At 52.4% G+C, this 13,141-nt stretch overlaps 4 protein-coding genes across 4 annotated transcripts; 3 read left to right on the top strand and 1 right to left on the bottom strand.

Moving 5' to 3' along the window:
* Positions 1-385: 385 nt before the first annotated feature.
* A1O5_07538 (acetyl-CoA acyltransferase) lies at positions 386-1,921 on the top strand (the record flags this gene model as incomplete). The annotated part of the gene is made up of 4 exons (XM_007748127.1): positions 386-453; positions 567-747; positions 833-1,406; positions 1,494-1,921. The coding sequence occupies 4 exons, from the start codon at positions 386-388 to the stop codon at positions 1,919-1,921; spliced, it is 1,251 nt and encodes a 416-aa protein (XP_007746317.1).
* A 3,605-nt stretch (positions 1,922-5,526) lies between these two features.
* On the top strand, positions 5,527-6,705 carry A1O5_07537 (uncharacterized protein; the record flags this gene model as incomplete). Its single annotated transcript, XM_007748126.1, has 1 exon — positions 5,527-6,705. The coding sequence occupies one exon, from the start codon at positions 5,527-5,529 to the stop codon at positions 6,703-6,705; it is 1,179 nt and encodes a 392-aa protein (XP_007746316.1).
* Positions 6,706-8,074: 1,369 nt separating this feature from the next.
* A1O5_07536 (uncharacterized protein) lies at positions 8,075-8,548 on the bottom strand (the record flags this gene model as incomplete). Its single annotated transcript, XM_007748125.1, has 1 exon — positions 8,075-8,548. One exon carries the CDS (start codon positions 8,546-8,548, stop codon positions 8,075-8,077), a length of 474 nt encoding a protein of 157 aa, XP_007746315.1.
* A 2,129-nt stretch (positions 8,549-10,677) lies between these two features.
* A1O5_07535 (uncharacterized protein) lies at positions 10,678-11,823 on the top strand (the record flags this gene model as incomplete). Its single annotated transcript, XM_007748124.1, has 1 exon — positions 10,678-11,823. One exon carries the CDS (start codon positions 10,678-10,680, stop codon positions 11,821-11,823), a length of 1,146 nt encoding a protein of 381 aa, XP_007746314.1.
* Positions 11,824-13,141: the final 1,318 nt, after the last annotated feature.

Raw genomic sequence — 13,141 nt, 5'->3', positions numbered from 1 at the left:
GGAACAGCTAGGCCTGGCGAGCCTGATATCCAGTGGACGGACGCATCACTAGCCTACAGACATATTACCTAGACCCTAAGACCTCCCAAGGACCTCCTTGGACCTCCCTACAAAATGAGCCAAATGCCGAGGTAAGTCTGCAGCGAAGCGGCGATAATCTGGTGGCGGCAGCACGGCGAGCATCAATAAGTTCACCTTTTCCACTGCTGCTCCTCTGCTCCTCTGCTCCTCTGCTCCTGCTGCTGCGTCCTCTGTTCACCTCATCCCACTCACCCTCGACTGCTTCTTTCGCCTCCAGGTTGTTTTGTGCTCACTTTTTGGTTGTCGTTCCAAACTTCTTCTGTAGCAATAGGCGGGACACCTTCAATCGGACCAAACAGGCACCATGGCTACCCAGCGACTCGGCTCCATCTTCTCCCACCTCTCGTCCTCCAAGACCGGCGTGGCTGCCATGTATGTCTAATTCATCCCAGTCCGCAGCTAGATTTGCTGTAGCTCCGACCCTTTCCCGCAACAAGTCCCGGTGCTCGGTAGATGCTGACAATTGACCTTTTGCCGGCATGTAGCACCCAGAAGCACCCCGATGACATTGTCATCACCCTCGCCATTCGAACGCCCCTCGCAAAGGGCAAGAAGGGCGGTTTCAAGGACACCGATCTCGACTACATGGTCTGGGCCCTGTTGAAGGAGGTCATCGCGAAGAGCAAAATCGATCCTGCCCTCGTCGAGGATATTTGCTTGGGAAATGTAAGATATGATCCGCCGACATCCTCCCCTCCAGCGAAGCTGTGAAGAACACAAGACTGACATGCCTTGTCGTTGGGCTGGATAGGTCGGTGACCCGCGCGCCGCATACAAGGTCCGCGCCGCCATGCTGGCTGCAGGCTTCCCCCACACCGCCGCTGCGTCGAGCGTCAACCGGTTCTGCTCCTCGGGCCTCAAGGCCGTGCAAGACATCGCCAACCAGATCTCCAATGGATCCATCGACATTGGCATCGCCATGGGCGGCGAGTCCATGACCAACAGCGGCGGCAAGGATACCCCTTTCTCCCCGGAGATCATGGCGAACCAAGAATCCGCAGACTGCACACAACCCATGATCCAAACGTCCGAAAATGTCGGCAACGACTTCAATATCACCCGCAGAATGCAGGATGAGTATGCCTGCGAGAGTTTCCGGAGGGCCGAGGTCGCGCAGAAGGCCGGCTGGTTTGAAGATGAAATCGTGCCCATCACCACCAAAGTCAAGGACCCCAAGACGGGAGAGGTCCACGAGGTCACCCTTACCAAGGACGAGGGCCCCAGATATGGGACCACGCTGGACAGTCTGTTGAAGATTCGTCCCGCTATGCCGCAATTTGGCGACAAGACAACTGGCGGGAATGCCAGTCAGGTCACGGATGGAGGTAAGCAAATCTACCCATGTCCCGTCGTCCTCCCCACTCACCAACGTGGACAATCATGGGCCAGATACTAACATGATTGGTGTGAAGCTGCCGCCATCCTCCTCATGAAACGGTCCAAAGCCCTCGAATTGGGTCAACCCATCATGGCCAAATTCTGCGGCGCCACCGTCGCCGGTGTCCCCCCACGGATCATGGGCATTGGCCCCACCGCCGCCATCCCCAAGCTTCTCGGCAAATTCCACCTGACCAAGGATGACATTGACATCTTCGAAATCAACGAGGCCTTTGCCTCAATGGCCGTGTATTGTCTCAACACACTCGGACTTGAGCACGAGAAGATGAACCCCAGGGGAGGCGCGATTGCCTTGGGTCATCCCCTGGGAGCGACCGGAGCGAGACAGATTTGCACCATTTTGAGCGAGGCCAGGAGGACGAAGAAGAAGATCCTCGTCACCAGCATGTGTATCGGCACGGGCCAGGGCATGGCTGGCCTGTTTGTGAATGAGCAGTTGTAGGTTGTAAGATGCAAGCAAGAAGTTTTGGCTGAGATTGAGATCGATTGAATTGTCCCTTCCGGCCCAGGACATGGGCGGATTAAAGGGAGGGACAGTCGGAATGGATGAATAGCTAACTAACTCGATGTGTCCAAGACCATGATGATCAATTCCGTGTGGGCAGATTTTGTGAAAAAGGAGGTGGGCTTCAAGATGTGAAGTGCAACAATCTTGTCATTGAAACTTCGAATGTTGTCTTCGTGGCGTGGCGGCGCGGCCCTTGTTTTTTTTGTTTTTTTTTTTTTGTGAAAAAAAAAAGCAAGCACATATCATATCGTATGGCACCATATTACAAGGTATATGTTGTCTGGAATGAAGAACCATGCACCATGAACGGAGAATTATAAAGATGGACACAAGAATCTATTCACGAGGCCGACACTAAAATCGATGCTAATGCCAATGCGGTTGTCCTATCCTGACTCGTCTCGTCTCGTCCCGTCCCGTTATATATCAGCTCGACTGGCAAAGAGGAAACTTTGGGGTGGAGGAGGGGTTGAGTCTAAGAGAGTCTGAGCGTGAGTGAGAGACAAAGGGGGGGATATAGTTCTGGGAAGCTGGTGAACGTTACCGACTTTGGCAGGCAATATCAAAGAAGCTGGACTCGCATTCTAAAGGGAGATGCATATGAGGTACATATATAGGTTACTGTCCCCCTCCTTCTCTTTCCCTGTGATCCATATACGCGCACACAAGTTCAATCCCGGGAATCTTTTCCGGATTTTCATCCTGGTTGGGCGCCAGTACAAGTGCATGGTCAATCGTCCGGGAGGATCTCGTGCGATTCCTGACAAGAGGTACAAGGCGGCGGGACGAACTCGCTGGCTCGGTCACAAACTAGCTACCTTGATAAGTCGGGGTTGTACGAGCTCCTGCTGGGAGCGTTGGGAGAGCGATGGGCTTCGCGTGCCCCCGCCTTTCTTTCGTCCCTTATGCTGTCTGTCTGCTTAGCTGCCTGCCTGCGTGTCTGCCTCTGGAGTGAACACTCGCGGTAAAATTTGATAGAGCCAGAATCGACGTCCTAAGCTGTTAGGCATATGCTGGTATTTTCTGAGCTGTATTGGTCCTGTCTTGGGGGTGGCAGGTAATGAAAGCGCCAATTGTTCGTGCCGGGGAGGTCGTTGAGCCTCGTATGCAGCCTGCTGCGAATGAGGGAGTGCTAGAAATTCATCACTATAGCGAGACGGATGTCTCCTTGTCCACGCCTCAACGGGTAAGAGAAGCCGAAAATCCACGGCTGGATTTGACGCAGCGGGAGACCTATTCCCGACACACCCTGTTGTTCTCGTCATGACTCGCGTGGAGAGACCAAGTAAGATACCCTGCGACTACCTGTGCCCACGGAACAGACTCCTTCTTGGGTTGAACGCATCGTGCAAAACCAGCTGGTCATGACATGCATGGGTCATGCTCGCGAATTTTGAGTTTTCGCCTCGATGTACTGTAGGCAGTGTGGATCCTCGGAACCAGATCAATCCTTCACATTGGCGAGTCTGCTACAGTAGGGGCAAGGAGACGAAGATGGTTTGGATGTGGGGCACGGTAAGGGGTGTTCAGCCTCGCCTTGTCATAGTTTCCAGTTGTCAACTGGCGTGAAATGATGGCGATTGACCGCAACGTATTCTTGCTGTTCAGGTCACGACAAATTAGACGTGCGGATTGGCTGGTAGAGGCAGTTGCGATTGTGCTTGTTAGCCGTAGACTACCCCAGTCGACCTCGAGCTATTCGAGGAGACAACTTCTACTCACCAACCTGACTCGATTGTGATCGAGCGTGGCGAGAGTCCCATATAGTTGAAGCAACCAACTCAGCGGTAAGACGAAGATTGTCGACTTATTCCATATCCGCCCTTCCAGGCCAAGTGTCATTCTGGAGGCATATAATACCGGAAGCACCGTGGGGCTCAAGAAGTCCTTGTAAATGCCATTCTCATTTATGAAGCCAACCTCGAGCACCTCAATTTTGATATGTTGCCATCGATCTCTGTGGAGGGTACGAGGTAGTTTCGTCCTGTTACGCTCAGTGGTAAGCATACAGGCTGCAATTATGCACACATTTGTCGACATAGATCTTCGGCGAAAGTCTTGGTCGAGAAGGAATTATATAATTTGGTGGGCGAGAACTGGTCCTGCTGTGATGTGAATGGACAACGTAACCTCGCGTCCGAACAATCTACTTCTGTAATTGTGTAAAGTACATTATACCTCCATGTTTTCTCTTCAATCAGATCTTCAGCCTCTTCTCTTTGTACCTCGTAAAGTGCTTGAGACCAATATTGGGACGACAAATCGAGCACTGTCCGGACAATCTCCTGTCGCGACATGTTTTGGGAGGTTTCTTGGCGGCCGTGCGCGATGTGGGAAGGATTTGTGTTATGAAGGGCATTATTGATCCCTGCAATTTATCCTGGAGTGACATGAAAGGCTTGTTGGCAGATCATCTGGCAGGGAGGAAAGCAATATGGTTACACTGGCATCTCTCTGGACACATCTACATGAGCCAAGTTGGCGGTTCCCGCTGGATTGAGTTGACTGTCGTACTCGGACATGAACTCTGACATGCTGATGGTGCTTGGATTCATGACTGGTGTTCTAGGATCGGCTGTTCTTGCCCTCCTGCGTTGCATCCATTGCGGAATTAAACTCACCGCGAACACAAGCACGGCAATGAGGTTATGGGGATTGCTGTTGGGAGAACTCACCGATAGTTAGCTATATCCAAATTGGCACAGTTTCCGATGCCACATCGGCCGCATGGAAATGCTGATGTATCCGCTTTCAATGGTTGTGACCCAGCCTCCGGGCTTTTGGCTGGCGATGGACTGTTTGGGAACTCATATGGATTATTGGACCGATACTGAGCTGGCTCTCCTCCGGTTGTAGGACAATGACGAATGGACATCGTCTGCCCATGTTACGAAGCCGACACAGTATCATTCCAGGAGATCCAGATAGGCCACCCGAAACACCTAGCAGTAATGGGCATTGGCCGTGGTCTATGCCACCTTCGGGATGGTGCAATAAGAAGGGAGAGGTACGGTCAATGCCAACAACGGCAAACTTCGCAAAGGGCGATGCAATGAAACGGTCGAGTCCCCGTATTTTGGGCCATAAGACATATCGAGTACAAGAAGACCACGTCAGTTACGATTGGCGAGAAAGAAATATTCAAGTACCAAAGCTGCACGAGGTAGTTTGTGTAGAATGCAGAGTGTAGGAGACTATGTACTACCCGGTACAAGTACTCGGTACATACATACCGCCAAGATACCTCGTACAGCTCGTATTGTCGAGCTCTTTCCTGCAGTGGATTTCTCCGCACTCCTTCGCCGCACCTTCCGCAACTGTCACTGCAACTTTTGTTGGAGAAAATTATTTTTCTGCCGAGTGCGATCCGTCAACACTTGTGTTGGTACTCGGTACATCTCCTCTCACTCTTCCTTGACATCCTCATTTGATAGTCCGGGCACTGCTGGGCCCCGAGCACTGGGCTTTGTGTTTTTCACCTTTGAAGGCGCCTTGCCGCTGCCCAAGTTGCAGCTCGGCTTCGCACTTGCTTTTCGAAGATGAAGGCCACAACAACCGAACCGTCTTCGCAGGTCCTTTCCCTGGTGTCCTCGTTCCTCGCCGACCATGGCTTTCACTCGACCATCAAGACTCTCAAGAAAGAACTCAAACGGATGAATCAGTCGGTCGAGGTTCTCGCACTCGGAGATTCGCAAGACGGCGCCAATCTACAAGACATTGTCGAGAATTGGAACAAACAAGAGCTATTACAACCTTCACAGTCTACCTCGGACGGCAGCACGTCGGACCAGAGCGAGGGCACGACGTCAGAGTCGGTATCAGAGTCCAGCAGTGCAAGCAGCGGTGAAGAGAGTGACGCGGGTGCTAACAGCGAGCTATCTACACCCGAGTCCGAGTCCGAGTCCGGGTCAGGGACCGATGAGGAGAAAGTGAACACAAAGCAACGCTCAAAAGCGAAGAGAGTCAAGGTCAACAAGAGAGAAACGTCGCCGTCCACATCTTCATCAGCGTCCTCCGACAGCGATGCTGATGACGAGCGAGAGACTAGTGCCAAAGCAAAACCCAAGGCTACACGGAAGAAATCTCCAACGACTTCGAAAGTAGCTGGACCAGTCCGCATTCTCAAGCGGAAAGCATCATCCAGCTCATCAGAATCGTCTTCTTCAGACTCAGACTCGGACTCGGACTCAGACTCGTCAGAGGATGATCGGCCGGCAAAGCGAGCAAAGATAGATGCCAACGATGACACAGACAAGACGTCGTCAAGTGAGATGTCTTCTTCAAGCTCGGCGGAAGAGTCAGATGACGCCGGAGATTCATCGGTTGAAGAGGAAGAGGAGGATCAAGCAAGACCGGATGGTGTGACCGAGCCCATGTCTGATTCATCCTCAGGCACAGTCACGGGAGATGTTATTGAGCCCGCAAGATCTGAGCCTGAAGTACTTGCCAACAAAAGCGACAAGCAATCGGTGGCCACCAAGAAGAAGCATGTGGGTGCAAGACCAACTCCGCTGGCGCAACTATCAGCCCAGGCAACCCCGGACTCTCATATTAGCAACGCCTATCGAAGCTATGACTACGCCGATCGAGCATACAATGACTTGTCTGTCACCCGAGGCAAGGGGTTTACAAAGGAGAAGAACAAGAAGAAGCGGGGAAGCTATCGTGGAGGAGCCATTGACATTAGTGGTGGAAAGAGCTTCAAATTCGATGACTGAAAGACTCGACTCTAGGACTGGAACACCCCTAGCAATGAAGCACACCTAGAACTATTCTTGTGCGAAGCATGGAGTTTGGAGGGGGCTCATATTATGGATACGACGGCCAAGGAGAAGAGAGAAGACTGATGATAGATCAAAAGAACCAAAAGCATCGATCGTAGCCATCCGCGTTTCGAACTTGCAGAGGGCAGTAATGAGACCATGATTACACCTGGAGTCACATACAGATTTTCCCTAGCTGGAGGAGGTATTTTGCCGACAGTGCCTCCGGACACCAGACAGCACTCACTGCCCAGAGCCTTGCAGAGGATGGAGGATGATAACCGGCCAAGGCTTGATGTTGGACTTGATGCTAGACTTCTTTCAGCTCAAGCCTCGGACTGGCTCAACTCACTCCCGGTCGCCGGGCAAGACGGCGAGGCCTTCAACCTTGATCTTATCACCATTTGATCGTCGTCTTGTCTACACCACGTTCCTCTCTCTCTCTCCCTCTTCCTGCTCGGTGCCCATGATCAATTTTATCAGATCCCAACCTGTTCCTGTGTCTCATCTTTGGGCGATTTGCTCTGCCATGCCTCAGACAAGAAGCAACAAGCGTACACAGGCCCACATGCCTTGGGAAGCTTGAACAAAAGCCTTTTGCCCGTTGCATCCTGCTGGAGGACCGCAAGCTGCCATTTCGAGGCCCTCTGATGCTGGTCATACTCCCATCTTCCCATCCCTCGAGCACGAGCAAGGGATGCCGAGCCACCCTTCCATCCCTGCTTGGCAGTATGCGATTTGACCGGACCGGTCGACATGCTGGGTGCGTGAGGACTAAGAAACCATCTCTATGCGCGCGAAGTGGCAAGGTAAGGTTGGTTCTGTATGATAGGGTACTTCAGGTGAAGCGCTCAAGGTGGGAGCTGCCGGGAGTTGGGGAACGCCAAAGCACAGAGACGTACCTACACTACAAAGACTACCTGTTGTCCGACCCCGTCATCTGTGCTCTATGTGAGCATCATTTAGCTGCTGTAACCTGCTCAGTGCCTTGCCAGTCAGTTCCAAGCCCTGCCAGACATCATGGTGAGCTGTACACTTCTCGTCCTCCCTGCCAGTGTGGTGAGTGCCGCTGTGCTGGATTTGAGGTAGGTGATCATAGCCACAGCGGCATCTCCCACCGAGCCATGGTACTATCAAACCACTCCTGAACTCTTCGCTGGGTTGATTGCACCTTTTCTGGCACAGACCAACCCGGCTCCATTCGCCCAGGAGGCCTCGTTCGTTACCAATGCGCCTCTCGAAACCAACATCCCCATTCAAGGAAACACTAGGAAACCAGAGCATCTTCCAGCTTCACGAGCAACTAAGCTCGTATTTTCTCCATTCAGTGGGCTTCGGCTCCAACGAGTATCCCCTTCCTCCAGGAGCGAACATTTCGATTGTCCATGTGCTGCACCGCGATGGGCCCCACTACCCGACTGGAACCTCTTCGGTCGCGAGCTTCGGCAGCATGATTCACCACCTCACCACAAATGGTACGGCGCATATGATCTAGAAATCTGAGCTTCCTCAGGCCAAATGCTGTCATAATCGACATGGTGTTGGTGCCGTGGGAGATGTCAAGGTAGATGTTCTCCCACTCCAAAGATGAATTGTTGCCACCAGTCGACAGAAAGTTATTGCTGTTGTTGCAATTCTCATACCCGTCGAGGGTAATGTTGTAATACAGCTGCTCGATGGTCGGCACCAAGCTGGCATTCCGTGTCCAGTCGAGGCCAAAGAACGCAGCCATGAAATACTCGGCCGATTTGAGCATTCGGTCCTGTGTGATCGTGCGAGCGACAATCTTGGTCGACATGTTATAAAGCCCGCCCACCGTCCCTCAGCGCTCAAACACTCACCCAGCATAACTCCCACAAAGCTTGCAGAAGTCACTTAGCCGTAGTTGTAGTAGTAGTGGTAGAAGAGAACTCCACTGTCAAACAACTCTCGGCGACCACGAGCGACCAGGATCTTGGCTCCCAGGTTGTATCTCCAGGTGTTCACTTTCCCGGGCACTTCCACCAACTGGTCCCCCTGCAAACCAACAGCTGATTGTGTCTCACACCACACCATTTGGTGCTCGAATGGCAAGTCTCGTTGGCCATGCGGAGAGAGTTGTCGTTGAACCGAACTGACAAAACAGCAGGTCTGGGAAATTATCCTTGCGCCTGATCCGGTGCAAGCGACGGGCCCAACGAACCCCCCATGCCACCATGGCCAATTATTACAGCGGCGGCAATGCCACGACGTATGTGCATTTGGCCTTCAATCAACGCACGGTGCCGCTGTACAAGAGCTATGTACCCAGAATGTTGGGGGGGGGACGATGGCTGGTGCGAACTCTCGACGATTATGCAGGTGTGTAGTGCATTGCTTCAGCAAGCGCGGTATGACTATAGCTGCTTCGCCGACTATTGTGCAGTCCCGTCCGGGAACATCACGAACGGGGTGCCGATTAATTACCACGAGGGATCTGGGTGCCCGGTTTGGGAGTAGGCTGGAGATGTACGAGTATAGCTATCGGTGGGTGATGTGAGGCCGAAGATGTGAAGACACTGTGTCCTTAAGTAGAAGGAGAGTTAGTACCCAGTAGCTCCCTGTAGCTTCCCTGTAGCTCCCAACTGTTTTAACCGTATCTCGTATTCTTGTGTAAAGCCGGGGCTAGGGGGGCTCCCTGGGCTCTCTAAGTAGATTAGGGGCCCGGGTGACGACCTCGGTAGCCCTCAATGGATAATTCTGGGGAAGAGAAAATAAGTTGTTGGGGATCTGACTTGGCGCGTCCCAACCAAACTGCATGAGCCATCAGCCCGATTGTCTTTTGCCAATCAATGGCCACGGGGCAGAGCCACCAGAGCTCGGGGAGACACGAATGACCCTTCGATCACCAACAATGAACATCCTGAAGCCTGAATACTTTTTTTGCCTCGTTCGTCACCGACTCTTTTCTCTTACTCACTGAAGATCATCTTGATTTGTCCCCTCGTCGCTGCTCATCCTCCTAGCCACGCGCCCCAAACTAGGTAGGCCGTCGGTCCTCCCATCATCCGGCCACAACTCACACACCCATCTCCCCCAAACCAAAACCAATTGGGCCAATTGATCTGGGGGAGAGAGAGAGAGACGTCGAGTACCGGTGCCTGGAATGCTAGTCGTCAAGACTCAAGCCTCCGAGTGCAAGGCGAGAGTGATCGTGACCACCGACTTCCATCCGACCTGACCAAGTGCTCCCTAGCGTCAGGGCCACGGGGCAATTTCACCAGAACCACACAAGTCGCCAGTGACAAGCGACAAGCCATCAAGGCACCAGCAGAGTACAAATTCCTTGGATCATCCGCCACATCCGCCTCCACAAAATTTCAATTCCCTCTTCTCATCTTTTTTATTTCCCCGAGATCTCGAATCGAGTTCTTTGTGTGGCCTGAACTTTTTGCGGGGAGAGTTCGTGAGGCTCTGTTGGGTCTATCTTGGCTGTCTACGCTCTTGGTGCTTGGGCACGACTACGCAGTACCTCTGACGGAACCTTCGTTGAGATCCAAGGCTGAGTCAGAGTCAGTCCAAAAAAAAAAAAGCACGTCGTGGGGAAATATTTTTCCCTTTTCGCAAATTGCCAGAGCTCCGGGTTTGCCATTGACCATCAGCGTAAACCCAAGGAAGGATCTTTGGTTTCTAGGCTTCCTCCTGTGCGAATTGGCGACAGTCGTAAAAGAAACCACTCCCTAGTGTTTGATCCATTACATGACCAGCCGGATGATCATCCTGGCGGGCGCTCCAGAGCCAGCGAAGCTCGACTGGAGCGAGAAATCGCTCCTGCCGGACTCTGCCCACGTCGAGTCTCTCACCAACAATACCACTATTCCAAACTCATCAACTCCGCCGACACCGTTATCGCCCTCGTCCAAGGTCTTCGGCGCCCAATGGCGACAAATCACCACGCAGAGGCTCCAAATGCGACCGATTCTACCCAAACTCAATATTGACGCACGCCCAACGGCACTAGGCAGCACGCTACCACCACAGGATCGCCAACAGAATAAGAACGATGAGATCGACCGCGGCGGCGCTGAATTCTTTTCCTTCTCCGAATTACTCGGCGCCTCCACACCAAGCAGCGACGTCAGTGAATCTCAATCACAACCCTCATTGTCCGGCGGTTCGTCGTCCATTCCCGACACCACTTCCAACAGTACGGGGGCGTTCAATACCTCCGAGGGAGGGCCGCTCTCCGAGTACTACGACCATTCGTTTTCCATTTACGAAGCGATCCCTTCCTCGCACCTTCCGCACTTCTCGGACTCGATCACCCCCGGGACGCCAACCTATGAATCCAACGAGGAGATGTTTTCGCCGCAACAGACGACCCCGGGCACGCCAGGCGGGATCATTAGAACCCCCTCGCAGAGACGATTAAGTCAAGCGCCGCGGCCGAAAACGCTGAGCGAGTTGCAGGATATCCCGAACGCCAGATATCTGCAACACATCTCGCCGCAGACCATGACGGTAAACTTGATAGTGGGCATCATCTCGATCGCGCCGCCAAGGACGGTCATCACGGGAGCGAAATACGGCAGACCGAAGGATGTGGACCTGGTAGAGATGATTGTGGGTGACGACACGAAATCCGGGTTTCCCATCTCCATGTGGTTACCAAAAGAAATGCGGGTGAACTGGAAAGACGGAGCCAACGCGAACCCCGAAGGCAGTCGAAGTGTGCTACGTCGAGGTTTGCGGTTTATGAAACCGCGCGACGTGGTGTTGCTCCAGAACGTGGCGCTCAGCTCCTTCCGAGGGAAAGTGCACGGCCAGAGTTTGAAGGGCGACGTCACCAAGATTGATCTGCTATTTCGGAAGAAAGTGGACGACGACGATCTGAGTGGAATCTACTCAGTGAGTAACCTGCGTACGGCCAACGTGGGCAAGGACCCGCAGGTGCTGAAGGTGAAGAAAGTGAGGGATTGGCTGGTGGAGTTTGTGGGTGAGCGAGAGGGAGCTGTGGGGGGTGGTGGCGGTGGACTAGCCCTTCCGGGAGGGAGGAGAGGGAGGAAGAACAAGGCTGGATACGGCTATGCATTTTTACCTGATGATACCCAATGAGTTGGCGGAGCGAACGAGAAGGACGATCTACGTGACGGGGAAATGCTTGCCTGGAGATCTGCGACGATCTTTCGGGGTGGAAATGTGGAAATGCCCGAATTCTGAGGATGTAATAACAGCAACAAAGAAGGATGGAGGTGGACACGGGACGGGAGGAAGGCGAGGAGGAGCCACCCCTCGCCCTTCTTCCCTTGTATTGTAGTATAGTCACGAGACATGCCTGCATTGGATGAGTTTTGTTCATCATGGTAGCGAGCACTCATAGTAGTAGTGCATTTTCACGCATCAAAAGCGATGTGTGAGATGGATTAATCTAGGTCCCATAAACCGAGACAAATGATTCGCGAAGAAACACAAGTACCAAAGAAAAAGAAAGAGAAACAGGGAAAAGAAAAAGGAAAATTAATCGCCTCACAGCATTATGAGAAGTGGTCAGGGAGGCACGGAGTACACTGTATATAGTACCTACCAAGTAGGGAGGTAGCGAGCCGGATATAAAAATGAGTGGTACAGTCTCTCCCAGAATATATTTCTCAAGAATGCTCAATCACGTCAAAGCAGCCGCTCTATCGAATATAATTGCAGCATAAGATGAATGGCAGAGAGCCACTATTGCTCGAGGTAAAACGTACTTATATTGTGAATGAAGGGCGTCTTCGATCTACCCGTGAATCACTCTACTCCTGTCAGACTGCCACTTCTTTTTTGATCCGGATTGGTAGGTATTATGTATGGTAAGCTGGGGAAAAGCGGCACAGAATAGCTGGCGCACGAATCGCATGGCAGTGTCCGAGACAAACAGGGCAAGCACAGGTGACATTGCAACATTATGTACTTGTCAGTATGTGTGAGTGTGCGTGGCACGGTGTCAGTGTCAGAGTCAGTTGTCACTAAATTTGGAAGATGGAGGAATACGTAACTCCAACACGGACCAGTCCATTATTGTCTAGAAGGGTATGGAGGTGGAGGTTCTGTGGCTGTGCTGTTGAAACATTGTGGCCATTTGGAATTTGGGTATTTCTTTCTTCTCTGCGGCACAACACGGCGTGGACATGCCCAAAAAGGCGACACGAGAAAGGGAGGGACTTCTCCGTGCTTGAGAGCATCTAATAACCGCCTCATTGGCAACAGGTACACCACATCACGGGGTCAATCAACGCAGCGGTGAGGTGAAGGCAAAACTCGACAAAAACCCGACATATGGAGGAAGACCAATCGTACGAGTGGTAGAGTCGGCGTGTAGGTTATCTTGCGTGATGAGTGGACTGATTCAAAGGCGGTAGTTAGCCACGGAGGAAAAGGGACCGAATAGACCTTG

This window comes from Cladophialophora psammophila (assembly GCF_000585535.1).
Source record: "Cladophialophora psammophila CBS 110553 chromosome Unknown aczJe-supercont1.11, whole genome shotgun sequence".
Lineage (NCBI taxonomy): Eukaryota > Fungi > Ascomycota > Eurotiomycetes > Chaetothyriales > Herpotrichiellaceae > Cladophialophora > Cladophialophora psammophila.
Note: the sequence above shows the minus strand (reverse complement) of the source record. Positions and strands in the feature narration are given on the sequence as shown.